The 22583-nt window shown below is 44.9% G+C and overlaps 1 protein-coding gene across 2 annotated transcripts in view; it reads right to left on the bottom strand.

The window, feature by feature from the left end:
* LOC146857281 (uromodulin-like) overlaps nt 1-22583 on the bottom strand; it is a 99518-nt gene that overhangs the window by 14636 nt on the left and 62299 nt on the right. For both annotated transcript variants that reach the window (XM_085647787.1, XM_085647786.1), the window contains exons 6-9: nt 21847-22004; nt 15178-15423; nt 13673-13832; nt 299-368 (exon numbers count right to left, since the gene is read on the bottom strand). In XM_085647787.1, the coding sequence (XP_085503913.1) occupies nt 299-368; nt 13673-13832; nt 15178-15423; nt 21847-22004 (634 nt within the window). The remainder of the gene's footprint in view (nt 1-298; nt 369-13672; nt 13833-15177; nt 15424-21846; nt 22005-22583) is intronic.

Raw genomic sequence — 22583 nt, 5'->3', positions numbered from 1 at the left:
AAAGTTACTAAGCCATGCTCTCGCGTGCTGCTGCGAGGCGAAAGACCCTTTGCTGGTCACCTTTGAGCTGCTAATTGTGTCATTTATATGTTAAACTGACATCAATGAGGTGAAACTTTGCCCAGTGTTAAACCGTAAAAATCATGAAGTGATATGGCCTCAAAACATGCCGCATTATGCTGCATAATTTGCCTCTTCTTAAAGCATAATTTAGTCAACCTTACCTCACAATTTGGACCTCCCATGCCTCATAATTCCAGTGGCAATGACAATAGTTTCATTTTATAACGCATGTTACCTGATATCGTGTATGGACCAACACCAATAGTTCCTGAACTTCCAGCGCTTCTTCCTGCAATGTTGCCACACTAAGAAAAGGAAAGAGACGATTACCTCATTTACACTGTCACAGAAAGTAAGAAGAGCAAAGAGGGCACAGATACCTCTCTATTTACTGACAGAAGAATGTAAGGTGTGGGAAATGCCCTTCAATCCCCTCTAATACTGACATCATAACCTCTGTTTGCAACGTGTACGTTTACACCTAGTGGGAGAATCTTTGTGCTGAACAGCAGATGTTCATTGACACCCAGCTCAACTGCACTTATTATCTCGACCTTGGAAGGATGGAAGGCTGAGAGAACCCACCACAAGTCGAAACTGTGCCCTTGAGGTCAAACACCGGCTTCTGGGGTGGATGCAGTGGTCTACTTAGCCACCAGAGCCGGAGGAAAGGCAGCAATCAGAACAAAAGAACCCTATCTTCTCATTACTGCCACATAATTATAGGGAACAAAGAAGAGAGAAACGTAAGGACTAACTCAGAGAAATATCATGTTAAATTAAATCACTTTATTGATCACCCATGTGATGAACAGGAAAATATAGTTAATCAAAACCCATAAATTGTGTCCTCTTAATAATGGACGCTCAATAAAAATCCCCCCATTGCTGCCACTTGTTATGGAGTCTGTTATTGTTTTTACTAAATCATCCATTAATTTATGTCTGGCCTGATAGCGATGTTTTGTGTGTGACCTATTGTTAACATTTCCATACAATATGCCTAGAGTGAATTGTTGCTTCATCCACAAGAGTATTTCTCTTTTTCTCAAATTATTGGCTATTTGGTGTATAATTCTGCCTCCTAGGAAGTGCTTCCATTTGGACACGTATGGGATTATTTTACATGTACACTCAGTCATCACACTGTTTATCACATTCAAACATTTATCCTCAATATACATCCTAGAGAAAAAATAATCCTTATTTTCTACGATTTTCACACCTTTGCCAAAGCATTTCGGTCTGACATTATTTCGCTAAACTGTATTTGTTAATGCTTGGGTCTGCATGTTTAAGCACATTGAAGTCAGACAGACTCTTTGCCACTGCTTGTTGAATATTATGTTTCCAGTGTAATTGTTGCTCCTTTAACTACACCTTTGCATATGTAAAACCGTTATCTTATTGTTGCAACTGTCGTATAGAAAGACACAATGAAAGCGACTATCAATCTTACATTTTTACTCTTTAATTTGATCCTCCTGGAGAGAACAGTCCTGGTTTGAGAAACATTGGCAGCAACTCTACACTAAGAAGCTTTCCAAACTTATAAATCAAAAATGTGCACCTAAATGACATTTAAATGTAATACACGGATGACAATTCCTTGAAAAATTCTATAAACTTTTAAGAACATTGTAAATCTAAAGTAATCAAACATTAAGATGTATGTAATTGCAAATACTATTCAGCTGTTTTGGTCTGTTGTGGCAGTGCTTAATTTATGGAGGTGGTACCAGATGGTTGGCACCTGCAATCATTTAATCGATAAGTGCTTATTTTTCGAAGTCAGACTTTAACCCAGAACAAGAGAGGGAAAAAGGAGAGAAAGAAGAGAAAGACAGGACATCGGCAGCAAAGGGCAAACGAAAAGATGAAAACGAACCTGCAAGACTGAGACAAAAAGACAGGAAGTGTAGGGTGGTGGAAGAAAGAGACAAAAGGCAGACTCGAGACTAGGCAATGTTAGTACTTTGCAAACCCAGCATTCAGAGACACAGGTTCCAAATGAAAACTATGTGTCCCTTAACTCCACTGCTTAATTTGAGCTAGTGGTTTCCGGTGCTCGGTACCAGCACTTAATTTTTGGCCCCGTCACTTAATTGTCGACACTGGCACTTATGACAGCTGCCACATGGTGGCGCTTTTTGTATAATTTAGAGAAGAGCCAAACAGCAATGGTTTATTAATTCAGTATATATTAAAAACAACTAATACGTGCCGCCCAAACTATTTTTATAGCTTTGGGGGCCTGATATAGGCTGAATTGTCACACGTTGAAGTATGCTGGCTAGTAGTTGTGTAGGCTCCGTCGTTGGCAACGCTGACAGTGGCAATGGATAGAGCAAGCTGTAGAGGCCTACTGACAAGAGCCCTGGCACTTATGTTTTTTACAAATTAAGGTCTGCTTAACTCATTTATTTTTATTTTTATTGAGCACTGACCAGCTTAAATGGGTCTCAACCTGGGCAATAAAAGACAAGCATTTGCAATACAATACGTCTTGCTTTACTGAAAGTTGTTTGAGCTATTGGCGTTGCTAATAATAATGCTCAAACTTTCAGTAATTCAAGAGCTATTGCATTTCAAATCATTTGTGGCACCCACGCCTTAGCATTAAACATCTTAAGCTAGAGCGGGTAATGTGATTGCTTCAAAAGTAAGGATACAGAAAAAAAATGCATCCCACCTCTTTTTTGTGTGCTATTTTGTACTTTTGAAGCAATCGCAGCACCCGCGCTTTAGCTTAAAATTTTTAAAGCTAAAGCGCGAGTGCTGCAATTGTAACAAAATTAAAGAAATAGAAAAAAAATTGTGCAGCCACATTTGTTTTCTATTTATTGACTTTTGAAGCAATTGCGGCACCCGTCTTTTAGCTTAAGATGTTTAAAGCTAAATCGCAGGTGCTGACATCGCTAAAAAAGTAAACAAATTAAAAAAGAAATGGTGGGGCCATGTTTTTTTTCTCTATTTATTTACTTTTGTTAAAATTGTGGCACCCGCGTGTTATATTAAAACATCTTAAGCTAAAGTGCAGGTGCTGTGATTGCTTCAAACATAAAGAAATAGAAAAAAAGGCATGGGGATGCATTTTTTTCTATTTATATACTTTTGAGCCAATCGCGGCATCAGCCCTTTAGCATAAGTTGTTTAAAGCTTAAACATGGCATGCTGCAGTTGTAAGAAAGGTAAAGATGTAGCAGAATTTTTTTTAAAAGGCATGCAGCTGAGATTAGTGAGTCGCATATAACAAAAGAAAGGCACAGCCACCAGTATTGCAGCTGAGGCATGCCACGCTGGTTAAATGTAAAAATAAAGCATTGGAGGAGAGCGTGTCTTGCCTGCAACAGCAGGCAGGAGTATGTGATTTATAGTGCTTTGAGGCTGTAATTAAAACATCTAGAGAAACAACTCACGTAACAGGCGCAGTCCTCATGGGAAGTCACAACAAGAGAAAAGCTGGTACTAAGGAGGGACTACTAAGCCTATTAACCAATAAAAAGCCACCATTTAAAAAAGATAGTAACAGGAGCAAATTCAAAAAGTGGTTGGAAAAACGGCGGAGCTTCATGCCCATATTCTAAATACAAAACACATACAGATGACAGACAGAATGTAGAGCAAATCAAACATTCTTCCCCAGTCAATTGATCTGGGTTAAATCCGTTGTTCTTTTGCTCACCATGCCACCCTAGTTTAGACCCAGCCATATGCAAATCAATCTTCACTCTGTGCCACATGGGAGCAGTCCAGACTGAACTGCCAAGTCAGGTCCTCTGTGGACCAGAAACAAGCATCCTTAGACCAGATTCGTGGCATCACTGCTCATCAGCCAGGCTAGCTTGAACCTTGAGGCATTGGGGGATCGCACTGCGGAGCCTCCAACCAGTCTCTCTGCAGCCACAGATTGTCTTCCTGCAGCCACAGGGGAGTTTCAGTCCAAAGACCGAGTTCATTAAACTGAAGAGTGCTAGTAATTTTACCTATTCTCATATTGACAGAATGTCCTAAATACATTTCTTTCACATTTCACACACGCAGGATACAGAAGCACGAGGAATCCACTTTTCCAAATGTGATTTATAGATGTGCAAGCAGGGACAGAATTACAAAAAGACAAAAGAAGAAATTAAATGAAAATTTTCAGCCCTGATGAAGTCGCGGGAATGATTCCCAGAGGCGACTAAACAAGTGTTGGCTAAGAACAGCTAAGGACTTAAGAAAAAATAAAGGACATATGAAAAAAAGAATCTGTGAAATATTGAAACAATGCTGTTATTCATTATATGTTGATACTAGCGTGTGTTGGAGGAAAAAAAAGTGTTGCTCAGCCCATTGGTTCCTCCTCTCCGGGTCCTGGAGGACACACTTAAGCCGGACACGTTGTTGTGGAGCAACCATTCAATTCCTCCGGCAGTGCCAGGTGGCACCAGTCTCCGTGTGGAGCAGCCCCGCCATCGATCACCCCTCTTCAGGGCCCAGGGTCACTTCAAAGAGCTGCACAGCCCTCCGGCAGATGTGCTCCTCCTGTGTCCTCCAGGCCTCCGCATACGACCCCAGGTAGGCAGCCAGTGGATTATCACCCTACCAATAGAGTGCTTTCAGGCTGGGTTCAGCAGATCTCCCTCACAACCCTTGCGATCCCTCCAAGAGGGGGTCATCCGCGATGGATGGGAGGCAGGGGGAGCACCTCCGGTCACCAGCGAGCCACTAGCAGTCCATCCCACAGCGTCTCTGTCATCTGCAAGGTCTGCCTCCGAGTCCCACTTGGCCGGAACAGCAGGCTGCGCCAGCCGTAATGGCGGTCATCTATCACTAGTTTAGTTCTCCTGTCCTCGGGGTCTCGAATGGGCCACTTGAATCCCCTGCATCTGGGTAGTCCCCTGCACTCACCCATGGCCTCCGATGCCCCCTTTCAAGGTTGGAATTATTACAGATAACTTAACCCGCCAGTAGAGCCTCACAGAGTGGCAGCCATCTTGCAGCCAAGCTCTCTAGCGCCCCCTTTAGTTCCAATCTTTGATGCAAAAATTGAATTAATGATACCACTTTCAGTCAAGCGGGAGAGATTTGTTATTCAACATGAGGCACATTCCAAATGACATTTTGAATCAATTTTTCTACAGTCCAAAAAATCAATTTTCTGATGAAAACGATGACCGGTATCGAACTTTCTCCAGATGGTCAGAAATGGGAATTTTTTTAATGTTTAATTTTTGGACTGTAAATGACTATTGCATGTGAATTATCACTTTTGGAACTAAAATAAGTGTGTTTAGTGTCATTTTAATGCCTGAAATTGGTCGATATAGAAGCTTCTGAGTTGGAGAAAAAGTCTGTAAAAATGGCAATTTTGGTCCCATTGTGGCTCTTTTTAAATAAATATGTCATTCAGCTTGAGCAGATTTCCGAACTGAACTTTGGGCCCCATAGCTGATATTTGTTACTGAAAGCCTAGCATGATGATGCTCGAAGCAGATAGCACTGTGGTTCCCAAACTGTGGTCTGCAGACTGCAGTTTTAAAAGCACTTCAAAGTTTCTTGTATAATCAGCAGTTTTCGGGCAACAATACAAGTTTCAAGATAACACCGGTGATTAATGTACCTACTGGAGAAAGATGGGAGTTTTGTACAGTGGCAGCTTTGCCTCATCTAACTAAGGTAGCACAGAAAAGAAGGTGTACCATGCATTTCAAAAACAATATTTTAAATGCAAAGCTCAGTGGATTACTGCTTTTGTCACAGAGATCCCTTTGATACTGTGCAGTTCATAAGTTACAATGGTAATCTAGCACAGTGAGCTATGAAATGCCATCAAAGAGCTGCATACAAACTGCATGGTACAAGTTAGTGAGTTATGCTTTTTTACTAGTCTTTCATTATTCTGATGCTGCTAAAAAAGGTTTGTTTGGATAGAAATAATTCCTTATTATTAAAGTCAATGCTAACCACTGTGTTATGTTCTGAATCCTAAGTTTATGCTTCTCTACACAAGCACTCCTAAAAAATGCCTACCAGTATGGATGACATGAGCATTACACCTTGTAGTTCCCTTTGCCTTATGTAACATTTTCTACACACTGATTCACACATGTATGATTAATTGTCTCTGTATGTGTGTGATGTAGAGTGCTCTGGCACCCAACACTGGTATGAGAGGTGCTATAAAACAAATGAAATGCATGTGACAGAGGGGCTATAGAGAGATGAGAGGAACTATTTGTGATAGTGAGGAAATCATTGAAGAGCCCCAGCAAATATTGTCGTATTCTGGTTAGCAGTAAGGCCACCAATTACTAAGCTTTAAAAGCCAATACAATTCAAAGTATAATGACAAATGTGTTGTATAATGCACAATTTGTCCCTAATTTTCTTAGGGGAGACCCCTCAAACCCTCCTTTGTAGTGGTCAGGCTCACTTGCTGCACTTGGTGTGCACCGTATGGGGACTGGTCTGACATCTGTCAGGGCTGCATTGGGTTTCTTGTCTGACCAACATTGAAAAGTTAGTCGCCGGGATGCAGCACCAACCTTCTCATTAAAACATTTCGATTTTTGGAATTTTTTTCAATATGAAATAATAAAATCTTGAGTAATTTGAGTATTTGTTTGGTGTTCACTTGTTTTTGCCTTTTTGCAAACTACTGTTTTACTGTTTGAAATTTGAATAGTACAAATTGCTTGGGGTTCCCCGGCTTCCTGTAGTAACTCAATGGGGATCCTCAGGAGTCAACGGTTTTGGAATCACTGAGATAGAGTGTTGCTGACTTTCACCACAATCAGATTGCATGCTTGTAATTAAAAAGTAGGCCCAAGATAGAGCCCTATTATGAACTGCTGTGATGCCTCCAAGCAGAAGTTAGTGCTTGTGCTTTTTGTGTTTACAGTGTCAAAAGAGCAAACATTTCACTCAGAATTTCTCAGAGTTAGTGCATGATGCGCAGAAAGCAGCATGAAGGTAACAGTGAGCAGTGGGACAGGCTCATGGGGCAGCCTGGAAGTGGCGACTTTGAGCCTTGTTCTTTGTCCGGTGAAGGAGCACAACCGCCCGGAAGGTAGGAGGCAGCAGCAATGGGCCCCAGAAGAGGGGAGGCCTTGGAATTCCCTGGACCCTGCTTGGAGCCTGCCGGGACTCAGGCTAAGCAGGACGGCACCAAGGGCCCTCATGGTGGTGAAGGTGGGCGGTCTGGGAGCACTGGCATTCACACCCGCATCCTGCCACCGTGGTGAGGGAGGGTGAGGATGGATGAGGGCGGCCAGCACCTTTGGGTCCTCTATGAGGGTGCATCCGGAGTTGCAGCACCTCGGAGTAAGTGGATTTTCCCTGCAATTCTGACACTGGTGAGTGGAAGCATCAGCGGAGGGTGGGGCTTGGGACTAGTGTGCGTCCTGCAACAGAGGTAGCCGAAGTAGCCACTTATCTTGTGCACCACACCCACCTCTGCATGCAAGAGGTATAGCTGCGGGCTACCGGCAAAACGTTGTTGTGAGGAGGAGGTGCCTGACTTAAAAGATCTGTGTGCACGTAGCCCCCATGGGGAAATCCGTTGCCCACCAGTCCAAGCTGTCTTTTGACCAACATAGGCCAGCTAAGATAACACCAGTTCCAACTAGTGGTGGAAGGCAGGAATCTGAATTGGGGAAATGTTCAGAGACCTAAAACAGTCCCTCACAGCCATTAATACATAAAATGACTTGCTGAAGGAAAAGGTGTCCAACAATGATGAACAATTGAACAGCTGGAACAACGAACCTCAGCAGTGGAGGACGAGAGTAATACAATGAAGCAGGAGTTGCTCCACATGAAGAAAGTGCTGGAGATGACTCATAATAAAAACGAGGACTTGAAGGCCTGGTCCAGGCGGAACAACATAAGAATTTTAGGTATTCTAGAATCCACTGCCATGTGCCCGAGTTGAATAAATGCTGTGCACCCTATTTGGGGGCTCGTTATTGAAGGTCTGCATAGTAGAACAAGCTCATAGGTCACTGGGTCCAAGACCTCCGCCAGGTGTTCCAGCTAGACCTATCATTGCCCACCTCCTGAACTCTAGAGATAAAGATACCATGCTCAGGCTGGCACGGAACCTGCAGTCTGTATCCTATTAAGGTAACACCCTGGCTTTTTACCTGGACTTCACCCTAGCAGTACGAGCTGCGTGGCGAGATTTCATGCTGGTGAAGCGATCTCTTCAGAAAATACTCTCTATCACACCCAGCGAAGCTGCACATGTTTCTCGCCAGGAAGACTTCCTACTTCATTGACCCGAAGGGCGCAGCCAAGTTTTTAAGAGGCATCCGACAATCTAGGATCAATGCTCGATCAGAACAGGACAGGGATGAACGTGGCTGTGCCAGTGATAATGTCTAACTCTTGCTGGGTACCAACAGGCACTGGAAGAGGCTTCCTAACTGTGTCATGATTCATGGGCCCATTGCACTGGGATTTGTGACCTGATGGACTAGCCTTACTGCCGCCTATATACATAGCTGTGCCTCCCCAACGAGTGGTCTTAGCCGGCCGCTCGCACCTATTCATTCTGGCCACCAAGATTATCTGCCCTTGGAAGTGCTGGGCATCTGCTAATTCCCCCAGGGATGCTTCTAATGTTCTGTTCAGATGATAGCCTTTGTAGGCTCTATTTTGGATGGGGTGTTATTCAGCCTTATTGGGAGGCTGAAGTGGGAGGGGGTGGGCAATATTTGAGATGTTGGCTCAAGTGAACGTATCGTTTTCACATCCCTTCCCTTTACTTTCCCTTTTTTCCTTTTTAACTGTCTTACCCTCTCTGACAGGCCTTGATTAGCTGATGTATCAATCAATCAATCATTGCATTTGTAAAGCGCGCTACATACCCGAGAGGGTCTCAAGGCGCTGGGTAGGGGGGGGCGCTACTGATCGAAGAGCCAGGTCTTGAGGAGTCTTCTGAAGTCCAGCAGGTCCTGGGTCTGTCGTAGGATGGTGGGGAGAGTGTTCCAGGTCTTGGCGGCGAGGTAGGAGAAGGATCTGCCGCCGGCAGTGGTTTTCCGGATGCGGGGGACTGTGGCGAGGGCGAGGTTGGCTGAGCGGAGGCTTCGGGTGGGGGTGTGGAAGCTGAGTCGGTTGTTGAGGTAGGTGGGTCCGGTGTTGTGTAGTGCTTTGTGTGCGTGGATGAGGAGTTTGAAGGTGATCCTTTTGTTGACGGGGAGCCGTGAGGCGTGAGGACAGATTGGCAAGCAAGCACAGATGTATCTGACTGCTCAGTATGGTTAGGCTAAAAGTGATTACTTAAAATGTGTGGGACTGAATGATAGGCAAAAGGCCCCCACTTGAGCCGACATGGGGCAGATATTAGCTTTTTACAGGAACTGCATTTGATGGCTCATACTTGCTCGCAGCTTCGGAGAGAGGCATGTGGCATGCTACTTCAACTATTCGCGAGGTGTGGCCAGACTCATCAGGAATGTCTTGCCTTGGAGCACGCAAACTGCACTGTATGACAAACAGGGTGGCTATGTGATGCTCCCTGGCACACTTGGGGGACACCCACTCTGGCTTGTATCTATTTATGGCCCTAACACTGATTATCCTGACTTCTTTGCAGAGGTTTGAAGATAGATTGAGACCCTGGGGCCCGATGCTCTTCTCTGTGAGAGGTGGCTGAAATGTGATCCTAGACCCTCGGAGGGGCAGGTCAGTGGTATCCTGGCTACCGCATCCCAAGGCGGCAGCAAAGCTACACTCCATAATAGCAATAATCAAAGTCATAGATTTCTGGAGGGATGGGCAGGGGACAGACAGAAGGGCATGTGTGTTACTTTTGTGGGCACCTATTGGTCGAGAATTGACTACTGGATTGACACCTGGTACACAGCAGCTTGGGTTTTCAACACCACTGAATCACCACGGACTCTCTTGGACAACTCACCAGTGCTGGTCGAGCTCTCCTTGATGGACGTTTGGGTGATGGTTGCCGCCCAGGGCCCTGCGAGACCAGGTGGTCCATGAGACTATCAGGGCTGCGATATTGGAATATTTCGACCTCAATATAGCTACTAATGAATCCTACTCCGTCCTTTGGGAAGTGCTCAAAATAGTCATGTATCAGGGAACAGTTCTTAGCGAAACAAATGGGTTTGTTGCTCTCCATCAGGGGCAACATGCGACGAATCCAGGAGCAGATACAAGGCCTCAAAAGTGTTTTTTTTGCCACTAACAATGCGGAACAGCTGGGTCGCATAGGGGTAAATTGCGGAGTTTGAGGCAGCAGCCTTAAGGGAAGGTCACTATCTGGGCAAGGAGGCGAGCACCAGGAGAAATGGAGAGAGGGACCGTGCGGGCAAAACCCTCCCTGGCCTACTTTGGAAGCCCTTGGTGAACAATTATATTGCGAAACTCTGTACATTGGAGAATGAGACAGTAGTTGGTCAAGAGGCGGAGCAGACAGAAATGCACTCCTACTCCTCACTCTATGGGGCGAGGCAATTACTGGCTCCTCCGGACCTCAAGACCTTCCTTGACTCAATCCAACTGCACTGGCTTGGGGATGGACACTGATGCTTTAGAGACAAACCCTTCATGGCGGAGGATGTGTTACAGGCGATCAGAGATATCCCAGCTGACAAGTCCCTCGGTCTGTGCAACCTGCCAGCTGCATATTACAAGGAATTCTCAGATATACTGGCTGCAGACCTCATAACTATGTATGGGAATCACTGGAAAGTGGAGATCTCCCCTTGTTGCTTAGAGCTGATCTCATTGTAACGACCCTGAAGCTGGATAAAGACTGCTTAACTGCGAGTCGTATAGGCCCCTGTCCATGATTTATGTTGACAACAAAATCTTAGCCGAGCTGGTGGCTTTGCGACTTCGCCCGCTGCTGCCCATGATGCTGCGATCAGATAAGTCAGGGTTTGTTCCGAGTAGGGCTACAGTGCATAACCTGCGCACCTTTTTTGCCACTAAGATGGGGATAAGTTCCAAGTTTATACAATTGACCCGTCTCCTGTATACCACACCCACTGTGAGGCTCTGGATTAATGGGGCGGTTATCCCTCCATTCCTGGTATCCTGGGGGACGAGGCGGGGTGCCTGCTCTCCCCCATTCTTTTTGCTGTGGCGATGGAACCCTTGGTGACTCACCTGAGACAGCACCATGCCCACTGCAGCTTGGCCTTTAGCCCCCGGGTGAAACTGGTTTCGCTCTACGAAGACGATGTTACATTATATGTGAAATGCCCAGCAGAAAACCTGAATCCCCTGATCGGGGAATTCATTAGGGGTGGGCGGAATTTGCATAGTCGCACTACGCAAAGCTCCGCAAAACGATAAAAAATCTCCGCGGGCACGCAGAGTTCTGCAAACACGCAGAATTGCTTGTTCCGCCCGTTCGCGGTGCCTTTTTTCCTGTTCGCGAATGCTGTTTGCGTGCTCTGGGGGAAATATCTTGTGAACACTAATTTTGAAAGCGCGAACAAGCAAAACATTCTGCAAAGCCGTGAATCGCATAATTTTTGTCAATTCCACATTGTCTGCGAATCGTAAAATTACCCGAATTCTGCAAATTCAGCGAGCGGAACGGAATTTACCGCCCAGAACTAGAATTCATCAAATTTGGCGGTCTATCAGGCATCTGCATCAATTTGGTGGAATCTGTGATCTTTCTACTCACGGAGGTCTCAAAGTGATTCCCCTCGGAGTTCTCCCTCGGTTGGGCAGATGGCCTGGTACGCTACCTCGGCATTTAGCTAAGCCGAGACATAGATGTTCTCTGGCGGGAGAATTATGGCCACCTGATTGACTGGCTGGATGACCATCTGGGAAGATGGATGCACCTGCCACTGTTCCTGGTGGGGCACCTGGTAATCATTAAGATGGCGGTCTTGCCCAAGTGCCTCTATCTATTTACCAATATCCCCCTTCCACTCGCCAACAGCTTAAAATATGATATCACTGGCATGGGCGGGAAAACAGCCCAGAGTTACCTGGGAAATTCTGACGCTCCCCTTTGAGCAGGGTTGACTGTGCACGCCAGACTTGGACTTGTACTCCACTGTACTGAGGCACAGTTTAGGTTCCACTGGGTGTATCCTATGCAGTTTATGGCACACACAGCTCCAGAACAAGATCAGGCGATGCCACATACATGCACACGGCCCTGTATAGGAGACAGGTCAGGTTGCATCCTGGAGTGGACACAGTCGGCTGCACGGTATGGACTTGGCATGAGCTACGCCGGAGTGTGTGGCTGGAGGTACTGTATGACACCTTCATACTGCTAGTAAAACACAGTGCACTGCACATATCTTGCGATGCAAGTGCCAGTGAATAAGAACAAGATGGGACCCACTCCCCCTTTCCTTCACCCGAGGCAAAGTAACGACTGGGTGATGTAAAGGAAGATAGTTGGCACGATAGCTGTGCTATGATGATGTGGCAGATCATACAGGAATTTCCTCCTGCCGTCCCTTTCTCCTTTACCCCCGTCCACTCCTCATCCTTTCCTAGTCAATCTAATCCTGATGGTCAATCGAAACCTCACGTTCTCATGCTGTGACGTTACACGCACAATATTTTACCTCCGCTAAATGTAGGTATGGGGCTTAATTACTGAATGTGAGCTATGTATGAAGAGCAAGTCGCCCCTGATTTTCACATATGTTTCCTCCATATTATAATAATGGAACTGTTTTATTATGCAGCCTAGCATGTATTGCCCCATTTCATTAATAAACAGAAATAAAAAAAAAAAGATTGGAACTAAAGGCTGCTATGTGGAACATCCTCTATGACGCAACACCAAGTAGGACAAAGAGGGTGCCACAATACGCCTTCCCCCTTATAAATCACCTTACCCCTTATAAATCACCTGGTGCATTCCTTCCCCTCGAGTCACCATCCTGTGACCATTTCCGGTCATTTCCCAATTTTGCCTGCCCTCTACTCTACGGGGTGGAGCAAACGATGACGCCCTTCAGCAATTGGTAATGGGCTTCTTGCTATAAGTGAAGGGGCACCAAATGTTGTTTCGGAGCCTGCGCTGCTGAGTTGAATAGTCTGCAAAATAATATGGTTACCTAGTCTTGATTCCAACTCATACCACCTTCTCCTGCCACTCCACACCTTATGTGTTATTCATGATTTCTCCCTTTGCCACTCCTTTCCATCTTTCGCCTCCTTCTTCTTCAAAATAAGTCAAGGCCCGCTAAATAGGTGCCCACAACCTATAGCAACCTGCACATACTAAGCAAAGTATGTGCATGATAACGCTCTTTGGGCCTGATGTATCCAAGGGTTTTACCCGTTCTGTGTCTATGGGAAAATCTGTTCATACATATGTCTCTTTGTCATTTCCATAGGGATTCGACCTCAGCAATACCTTTAGTGTCCTGCTGCTATAGCAGTCGTCAGGAAGGGTTCACTAAAAGCAACGGAGAGCGTTTGATTCAGGGAACCATGGGAGTAAACCCTCTGCCTCTACTCATGCCAAAATACGTTGTTTTTAAAGTGATCAGGGATTCAGGTGGGCAACATCTGTGATGCTTAAGAGCTGTAACAGTTCCTATGTCTCCTGACGTATGTACTCCTACCCATGTCCCCCACCCCGGCCCGCACCCTACATACTTACCGAGTTACAGTTCCCGCCTGCTTTCACACAGAGCCTTGTGCTACAGAAGACGTACACTGAGGGAATTCCATCAAAGGCAAATGCTTCAGTGCTGAAAAAGACACTCATGGCCAGTCCATTCATCAGCACCTGTGTGGTCACCCCCTGATCTGCAGAACAGCTGAAAAGAAATGCGTGCAGTTAGAGGAGTGACACTTCAAGGCCACTGGCACATTAACAAGTCACGGGCACAGAGCCCTGATCACCCCAGACTCACAGGTTCTTCATCTTGGACAAAACACCAGGAAATTGCTGAGTGTCCAGACTCAGTCCTGAGACACAGCTCCTTGGAAAAAGTACTATGATACTGCGGACGTCCCAGGATCAATTCCGGTGGCCCCAAGCTCTGATCCCGGGACAAAAACATGAGTCTCTAGATATCCCAGGCTTAGGACCTGAGACAGTACTCTGATTGGCTCCAGAGGCCCAAGGCACGGCTCAAGGGGCCATTTGCTCTGCACCTGAGACAAAGCACTGTGAGGCTCTAGAACAACCAGACTTAGCTCCAAAGGCCCCAGGCACATCTCCAGAGATTTCCAGTTTCCTGGGACACAGCACAGGATATTTCTGAGGCCCCAGGATCCTCTCTTCCAATGACTCAAAGCCCAGAAAACTTGAAGCTGATCTATCCCAACAAGGCTCCACTCCTTGCACCCAGACCTAAACATGTTGGAGGCTTCTCAGGGTTAATTTCTGCAAACGTCAGAGAGCTCTTCTGTCGTGACACTGTACAGCTGGTTCTGCCTCTGGGACTTATAGCCACAACATTTATAGCTCCCACAAGCTCTACTCCCTTGAGCATCTAGATTTACCAGCAATGCTTCTGGAACTAACACCCTGTAAACCCCAAGAACCACAGGCACTGCTCTCAGAAATAAGATACTGCTACTTCGGAGCCACAGGCTCTGCTCCTGCAACTAAGACCAGTGGGGCTTTAGAGCCACAGGATCCGCTCCTGAAACTAAGACCAGTGGGACTTTGGAGCACAGGATCCGCTCCTGAAACTAAGACCACGAGTCTTCAGAGTTACAGGCTCTGCCCTGGGGCTAAGGTCACTGAGACTTTAGAGCCACAGGCTCTGCTCCTGAGACTGAGGGACACTGAGTCTGTAGAGCTTCAGTCTTTGTTCCTGCAATGTATCTGTATAAACCTACCTGGTTCTGGGACTGGGTTCTCCCAACAGATCAGAGCTGACAGGACTCTGACAAAAGACCTCTGTGCTCTGATCCTATCACCAATACTGTTTTCCTGGGGTTCACAAGCTCCTCATTTTCAGGCATGAACGGCTCACACCCTTGAACTCTCTGCTCATAATTAAGTACAGTCTTCTGGATACATTGACCTCTTATCCCCCTCTGTTTGATATTCTGAAATTAGTCTTTAAACATTCCATTACCTATCCCTAGCCCCTCAGTTGCCCCCTTTTCCCTAGATGAGCACTCCCCCTTCTCCTGTGATGGTCTTACCCTCCTGTGATCAGATTCACCCTGGTTTGGCTGTTGGGGTCGTTCCCTGGGGTGGCGTAGCAGCTGTCAGCTCTTAAAACAAATGTTCCATTGTCAATAGATGCTGCTGAAAGGCCAAAATAAAAGGTTGTTCCCACGTCAATTTGCTGCACAGCTGTTATAGGATTAGTGTATGATGAATCCCAGAAGGCCGCCATGGTTACGGTGATCACACCACCAGCTCCTCCTAGTGACAGAGTAACTGTACTGCAAAACAAAGGAGAGGCAAGAAGACAGGTGTAAATACTGCATGGAAGGTGAGAACCTACACACCTCTCACCCAACAGGTAGAACATTAATAAGACACCTCACTCTACGTCATAGGAGAACTGGTGATGATGTAAATGGGTGGAGAGTTTCTCCCAGTTTGTAAACCATCCAGGCCCTGCCATCCATCCTGGTTATGCGCCGAGACAACTGGTGGGCTTGCGCTGGGATAGGCTTTTTCTGCCTGTGCAGACAGAAGCTAAGGGCTCCTTGGCACGAATATATCCTGGGAAATCTTGTAGGCCTCCAACTTGAAAGGTGGTTTCTCCTGCAAAAGGTATCATTCACAAGCCCTCAGCTATGTCCTGAGATAACTGATTGACGTCTCGATGGAGATGGGATTATCTCACTGTGAAGACAATGGGAGGTCTCACAGATGAACTGGGGACATGTTTGTCCTTGGTTAAGGAGATGCGTGGAAACAGCCATGTTGTAATAGCTGTTTCCCGTCCTTGTGAACATATCATCAGATACTGCCACTATGTCGTGAGATAACTCCTAGACCAGTGGATGCTTGGGTGCATGAGTAGGGCTCTCTCTGCCTGCAAGGATAACAGTGCACACCCCTCCAGCTATGTCCTGAGATAACTGCTAGTCGAGGTGGGGGAGATGGGGTCTGTCTGTAAAGAAAACATTCAGATGCATGAGTATGTTCTGCAATGCTGAGCGCAATAGAAATTCTGGAGCATATTTAAAAGCCTTTATCGCCACCAGAAAGTCACTTTTATTTGGCGATAGGGGCTTTGCCTTATTTATAAGGAAGCATAAATAAGGCACCCTTTTACGCTGTACTCAGTGTGAAAAGGGAGGGCAATGGGTGTTGTGTTGGGCGTTCCACCGCAACACCCATTGATTTTGCGCTGCACCCTATTTACAAGGGTGGTGTAAATAGGAGGCAGCACCAAAATTAAGACCAGGAGAAACCTGGTCTTAAACAAGCGAAACAAGGAGAAATGCTTTATTTCTTCTCGTTTTTGCTGTTTCTATGTGTGCTGCGTTGTGCAGCACACATAGAAACAGCAACATACCATTGATTGTTTATGTGCAGGAAGGTCCCCCTTCCTGCACATAAACAATCGAAAAACAAATCACGTTTTGCAACTTCTATGTGTGCTGCATTTTGCAGCACAAATGAAAGTTACAAAACACTATTTAAAGATTGTTTATGGGCAGGAAGGGAGAATGCCCTGCACATAAACAATCTTCCCCTCAACTCACACACCCTTGCACTATGGTGCAAGGGTGCCTGCATTGGCGCTAGGCTGCTAAGTTTAGCACCAGTGCAGGGGGAAACGCAGGGCTGCACCATATTGTTGTAAATAGGGTGCAGCCCTGAGTTTCTGAAGTGGCGGAGAGCGGCGTTAAGACATGACGGCTAACGTCGCGCTCCGACACTTTGTTGTAAATATGCCCCTCTATTTGGCCAGAGGATAGTAAGATGTCTACTTCTAGTCACCCTACCTTGAAGTGGCGGTCAACAGTTGGTCATCTAAGGTAGTCGCTCGCGTGCACCATCAATAGAGCGTCAGACAGACTGCATTGAGGCTTCAGCTTAGAACAGTGCTTGGGCGTGAACATCACGTGCTGTGAAACACCAACCACTGTCAGGACAGTATAATAAACCGTGCCAATATTAGGACATTGAAGCAATGCTGCTTTCAAACTGTTTTCAGTTCGAAACTGTTTTTCAGGAAACCCTGACATGTATCTCTTCCGCTCACTTTACAAGCCGCCTTCTAATACCGGGGAGTTTCATTTTGATATACCACTTTCGGTATTAACACCTGAAATGATAACATTTCACACGGGTCTCTTGCAAATACCAAGTCGGGCTCAAAGGTGAGTTTAAAACGGATTAAGGATTACAAATGTTGAGGCAATTAGCACATTCCACCTTTTTTTCCAGGTGAAACCTAGGGAAATGTTTGCTGGCAAACAGTGCGCCCTCTAGTGTTTTGCACACTTTGGGATGGATGCAAACAGGAGCAACCCCGGAAGTCCCTGTTCGAGGTACACACATGGGAACGGTGCAGTCATGGTATCAGTGTAGCAATGTCACACCCGCGCAGTATCCCTAACCGAGAGTGCGCTGTTACAGCAGGTAATTTGGGGGAAATCTTAACACCGATATATGTTTGTGAAAAGAAAATGTCCTGTATCCCTGGCCTTGAACGCTGTTTACTAGGGCAGCATGAGCACCGGGAAAGAGGACATGTTCCGGAGGTGTCAGTTTCAGCAAAGTAACAGACTGTACTCTCTGTGTAAAAACAGACAGGCAAGGAGATTTAATGAACACATCTTAAATACAATGTAATCCACACAACCATATATAAAGTAAAATAAGACATGAAAGCCTGAATCTCCCATCAAATAACTAAAAAAAGCCATGAAAGTGGATGGAATCTTAGAAGAGTTATTAGATCTTTACCTACTCACAGTGGAAAAAGAACTAACCCACTCAGCAGTAAAAGTGTGATAAAAATGTTGTGTAATCGGGATACCAAACTTTTGTCACCACTCCACATCGTTGACATCTCCAAAATGTACCGGGAGTTGAATCAGGAAGACTAGGAGGTGACATGGTAATGCCACAGACCTCCCAGTAGTCACTCGAGATGTCTCTGCAGCGCTTGTCGTCACTTCCATCCTGCATTACCAATGTGTGCTGACCAGGGCATCTATCCCGCTTACAAGAGCTACGCTACCAAAGGCAGTCAATGCTTTCCTTTTTGCTCACTTGTACCATGGAGGGTTCATATGGGACGCCATAATCTCTGACCAAAGGGGAAAACAAGTCAATGACATTAGAAGTGACCTCATACGCTATTTTGGACTGATACTATTTATAGTGCTGCTTTTATACATTTGCCCGAGCTCCATACCACCATTAGAAGCACATATTATTCATCTACCACGTATTAACATCTCACCTTGTATTCAGGAATAGTGTGCTATTTAACGCAAAGCGATCCAATGCCTCACCAGGGGTAGTAAGCACTATATAAATACAATTTACAATTACATCAATGTACTCAGTCCTGTAAGGCGGATAGTCAAGAGTTCCCTTTACATCACTATAGCATCGTGAAAACTTTTGTTGTCATTTAATAAGGTGTCTACAGTTTTTATTTTATTCGGTATGTTCTTTGCGTCAATGAATACCCAAGTGGGACCTTTGATTTATCACTAGTAGAGTCTGATTGATGATCATCCAAACATCTCCCAAAAATGAAGTAGAAAGCTGGAGATGTCCACAGATTTCATCATGTTTAAAATATGACTTTCAGATTCGGAAAAACAAATTATTGTTCGTAACTGATTGACATAAGTTATAATGTGCGTCATGTTTCCCTAAGTCTCTCCCGTCACTTCCTTTGGTCAGATTGGGCACCAACAAATGCCATTGGCGGTTTTGCCTCCTGTTTTGTCTTGATTATTGAAAACCACAAGTTAGGAGGATTCAGGTGGTAGCTCTAGTTTAGGGGTCTTGTATGCAAGCCAATGCGGGGCTTTCAATGGAGTGGCTCACCAGGCAGGAAGCCCCATGTGTGCCTGCCAGCTAAAGTGGTAATGGTAATGGCACAATTGACTTCAGCCAATTGGTCTATTAACTCTCCTGTAAGACCATTGTAGATTGCACAAAAATGCACCTGTGGCATGGAAGCTAAATGTTATATGTCATATGTGGCTGCAGTGTTTATTTACATCACCCATATGCCAGACTATAAATATATGTCTTCCATGAGTACCACTGTGCTCTGCCTGGACAGCAGTTTAAATGCACCTAATTGACATATGGTAGGGAAAGCTGAATTTTCCCCTTAATCCATTTTAATGATCTTGGTGTCCTTTTCCCTGTTATAATTCCTCTTTTTTAAATTGGTTTGAGAATTCTGTTGTGTGGTATTTTGGATTTTACACTTTTTGGTACTTCTTGCAGTTAGCACACTATTCTCTGGGGATTGACTGCTGATTCTACCCCAGCTACAATGGGTAGACCAGAGATTCTTTCTGGATTGCGTTATGATCTACCCAGAGTGGATTTATTCAGTTGGTAGGGGTGCTTTCTTTTCAAAATAAGATACCCCAATTTCTGACACTAATTGGACACCCACTGTTGAGGTGTATATCTGTGATTAATGGTTTTCAGCTGCAAACCTGTTCCTTACTTTCAAGTGAATGTAGATTGATTTCTCCAGTACTCCTCTTTGCTAGAGTTGAAAGTCTACCTCCTGCTTCAGACTGGGAAGTGTGAAGGGGGACTTGGGAAGACTAGTTGTTGGATTCCTGCCACCACAGTCTACAGCACTACAAGCCCATCCTACATCCAGTGCAGATCATCAGAGGCTGTGAGGGATTTTCTATTTTCATCTTGGGAAAACCTCTAATGCATCTCAAGCATGGGGGTGAAGACCAGGACAAGCAGGGGATCAGAGCACAAAGAAGGTTGTAGCAGGGACGGACCTTTGACAAATGTGTGGCTACAAGGCCTCTCCTCATGCCCCCGTTGTGAGCTGACGCCCTGTAATCATGGGGTAATTCCTCTTAAGAAACAGCGACAAGTATTAAAATTGTTCTTACAAAATTATTTAATGTGCCACATGCAAATTGCATGCCCATTGTGCGCCCATATCTGTGGGGGAAGTGACTTCATCGTATCCCACCCTGACAAAAGCCCAGGACCATTTTATAGGTGTCTAGTTTAGGGTAATAGGACCATCACATTCTAATACCCAATTATAGTGTTTTTACCTTCCTTCCCACTCCACTAATAAAGGATACTTTAGGAGTGGGTGAGGAATGTTATCTCTATGTTACGCACCCATACAAATTTTTCTCAAAAGTGCTCCCTGAAACATGGTTGAGCCCACCCGACCTTTAGGAGAAGGGGTGAGCCCGATGATGAAGCATGTCACTATTTGAGTGAGTGAGGGCTATATTAAGAAAAGGGTTTCTTTCCCTTCCAACCCACAATAGTGGGTTGGTTATAGATTGGACATAGGAACTCTCAGTGTCATTTTCACTTAAGGGATAACCATATTGTAATAAACACAATCCCCCACCTTTTTCCCTTTGTCTTTTAAAAAAAACACTCTGGTTTTTTAGAAGGGACACTAAGTTTCTTTTGGGTGAAGATCGTCCACCATAAGTGCAATCTTCAACGGCTGAACTGTCATGCCACCACAAACAGTACCTGTGAGTAACAACTGCTTTTCAGCGTTGGATACCCACTGCATTGTCTCTCACGGTTTAAGGAGCTCATGGTGAGGCACACTCACCATATATTCAATACCGATGGTGGTGAGGCTTTCACAACACCCCTTGGGGCATTATCATCATCCCTGATCATTCGATTCCCTCATTCAGGTTCCTCTCTGCCTCGCTGGGCGAGTTGGTTACGGTGAGGCCAGTGAGTGGAAGCTCTTTTTCACGTGTCTGAATTCCCAAAGGGACCCAACGCCCCTGCTATATTTTCCCTTAAACCTTTATGAGATTTTAAAACCTACTAGTGCAGAAAGATGGATCACCAACACTTTTCTGCGTGAAAGAAACATGAATGACAATGAGGTTACCAGTTGCTAGGTGCCCTTTAAAAGCGGGGTCCCAGCTAAAATGGCTACATGACCAGAAACAGAAAGCCATGTGCTGAGTACATAAAGAGTCAGGTTTGCTCAAATGGGCAGTGCATTCTCAGGTGTCACATTCTGCCACTCAATAGGACTGCATCCTCACTTATCACTCCAACCAATTTACCCATTACATGAGCCAGTCACCATTGGACTTCATGAGTAAATCTAGGTGCCGACATAAGCCTGCAGAAAGTAGGGTCTCAGTGAATTTGTAACCCATTAAGTCCCAAGTGAGTTGCATTTTTTACATCTTCGAGCCGCAGCTAACAAAGGTCTTGCTTCAAAAGAATGGCAGAAATCGGAGTGATCCAAAACCTAGAGGACTCTATATTGTGTACCAATATCATAGAACCTACTGCAAGCTGACTTTAAAATAATTTGAATGCACAGTGAGTATGAGGAAAAATTTGAATTACATAGGCTAAATTTGCGAAGTTCCTCAATTTTACGGTATTTGAAATATTTAAAAATTCTCTAAGTTTTGCCTTATGTGATTTTCCATAATTTTCACACATTCGAGATTATTCCGCTGAGATGCATATTTCGCTCCTGTATATGTCATACCTGACTTTTTTTTGCAAAATATGCTGTATTCTAAAGAAGTCACACAAGAAAATTGGAAACCACGTTTCGGACCAAGAGTGTGACATTGGCATCAAATTTCATTACATTTTGCCGGATTTTTTTTTTTCACACTCCTAATTTCCTCCCACCAACGTTTATGTGTACTTACCTTGATATGACATTAAGCGCTGGGACAAGGGAGGCCAGGATGTTCCGTGGGTATGAGCAGGAGAAGTTATATCTCAGATTAGGCACATATATAATTCCATTTATGGTCGCAGCTGGAATTTCGAGGAAGTTGCTGTACGTCGTATAGGTGCTATTTATCTGAAACAGATGGGGGTCAATGTCATTAACTCATGTAAATGGGGTACATTATATACTCAACAAGCCATACATTTCATTCAATGGTGGGAGGAGGAGGAGGTCTACAACATTATTTTCTCACGCTGGCAGCCTCTTCACCAGTTTATTATTCTTTGTTCACGGGAATTAAACAAGCCTTTGACAAATAAAAGTGACCTGTTTTATGCAATTAATTTTCTGTTCCCTCAGTACCGATGTGTGAACAAAACCCAAGCATTCCATATGCTCAGTTCTTTTTTCCTAAATGATCCTTTCAAAAGTCCAATTGTCAGGGTATTGCCCCATTGTTGACTAAGATGTAATCGATTAGCATGTAGGGGCCGATTCACAGAACAAATCTGAGATAAAATCCAAAACTTAATAATCAAACATTTGATCCACTAAATGCATCTATACAATACATTATTTATCTCTTGCAATTTCAATGCTCAGGTCTTGCGTACACCTCCATAAATCTACACCTTCTAGCAGTGGCTGCCTACCTTGAAAACAGACAATACTTTTCTTTGTTCATAATACCTGTAATTAAGGCTTTAATGG

Source organism: Triturus cristatus, chromosome 3_2 (assembly GCF_964204655.1).
Source record: "Triturus cristatus chromosome 3_2, aTriCri1.1, whole genome shotgun sequence".
NCBI classification, from domain to species: domain Eukaryota; kingdom Metazoa; phylum Chordata; class Amphibia; order Caudata; family Salamandridae; genus Triturus; species Triturus cristatus.
Note: the sequence above shows the minus strand (reverse complement) of the source record. Positions and strands in the feature narration are given on the sequence as shown.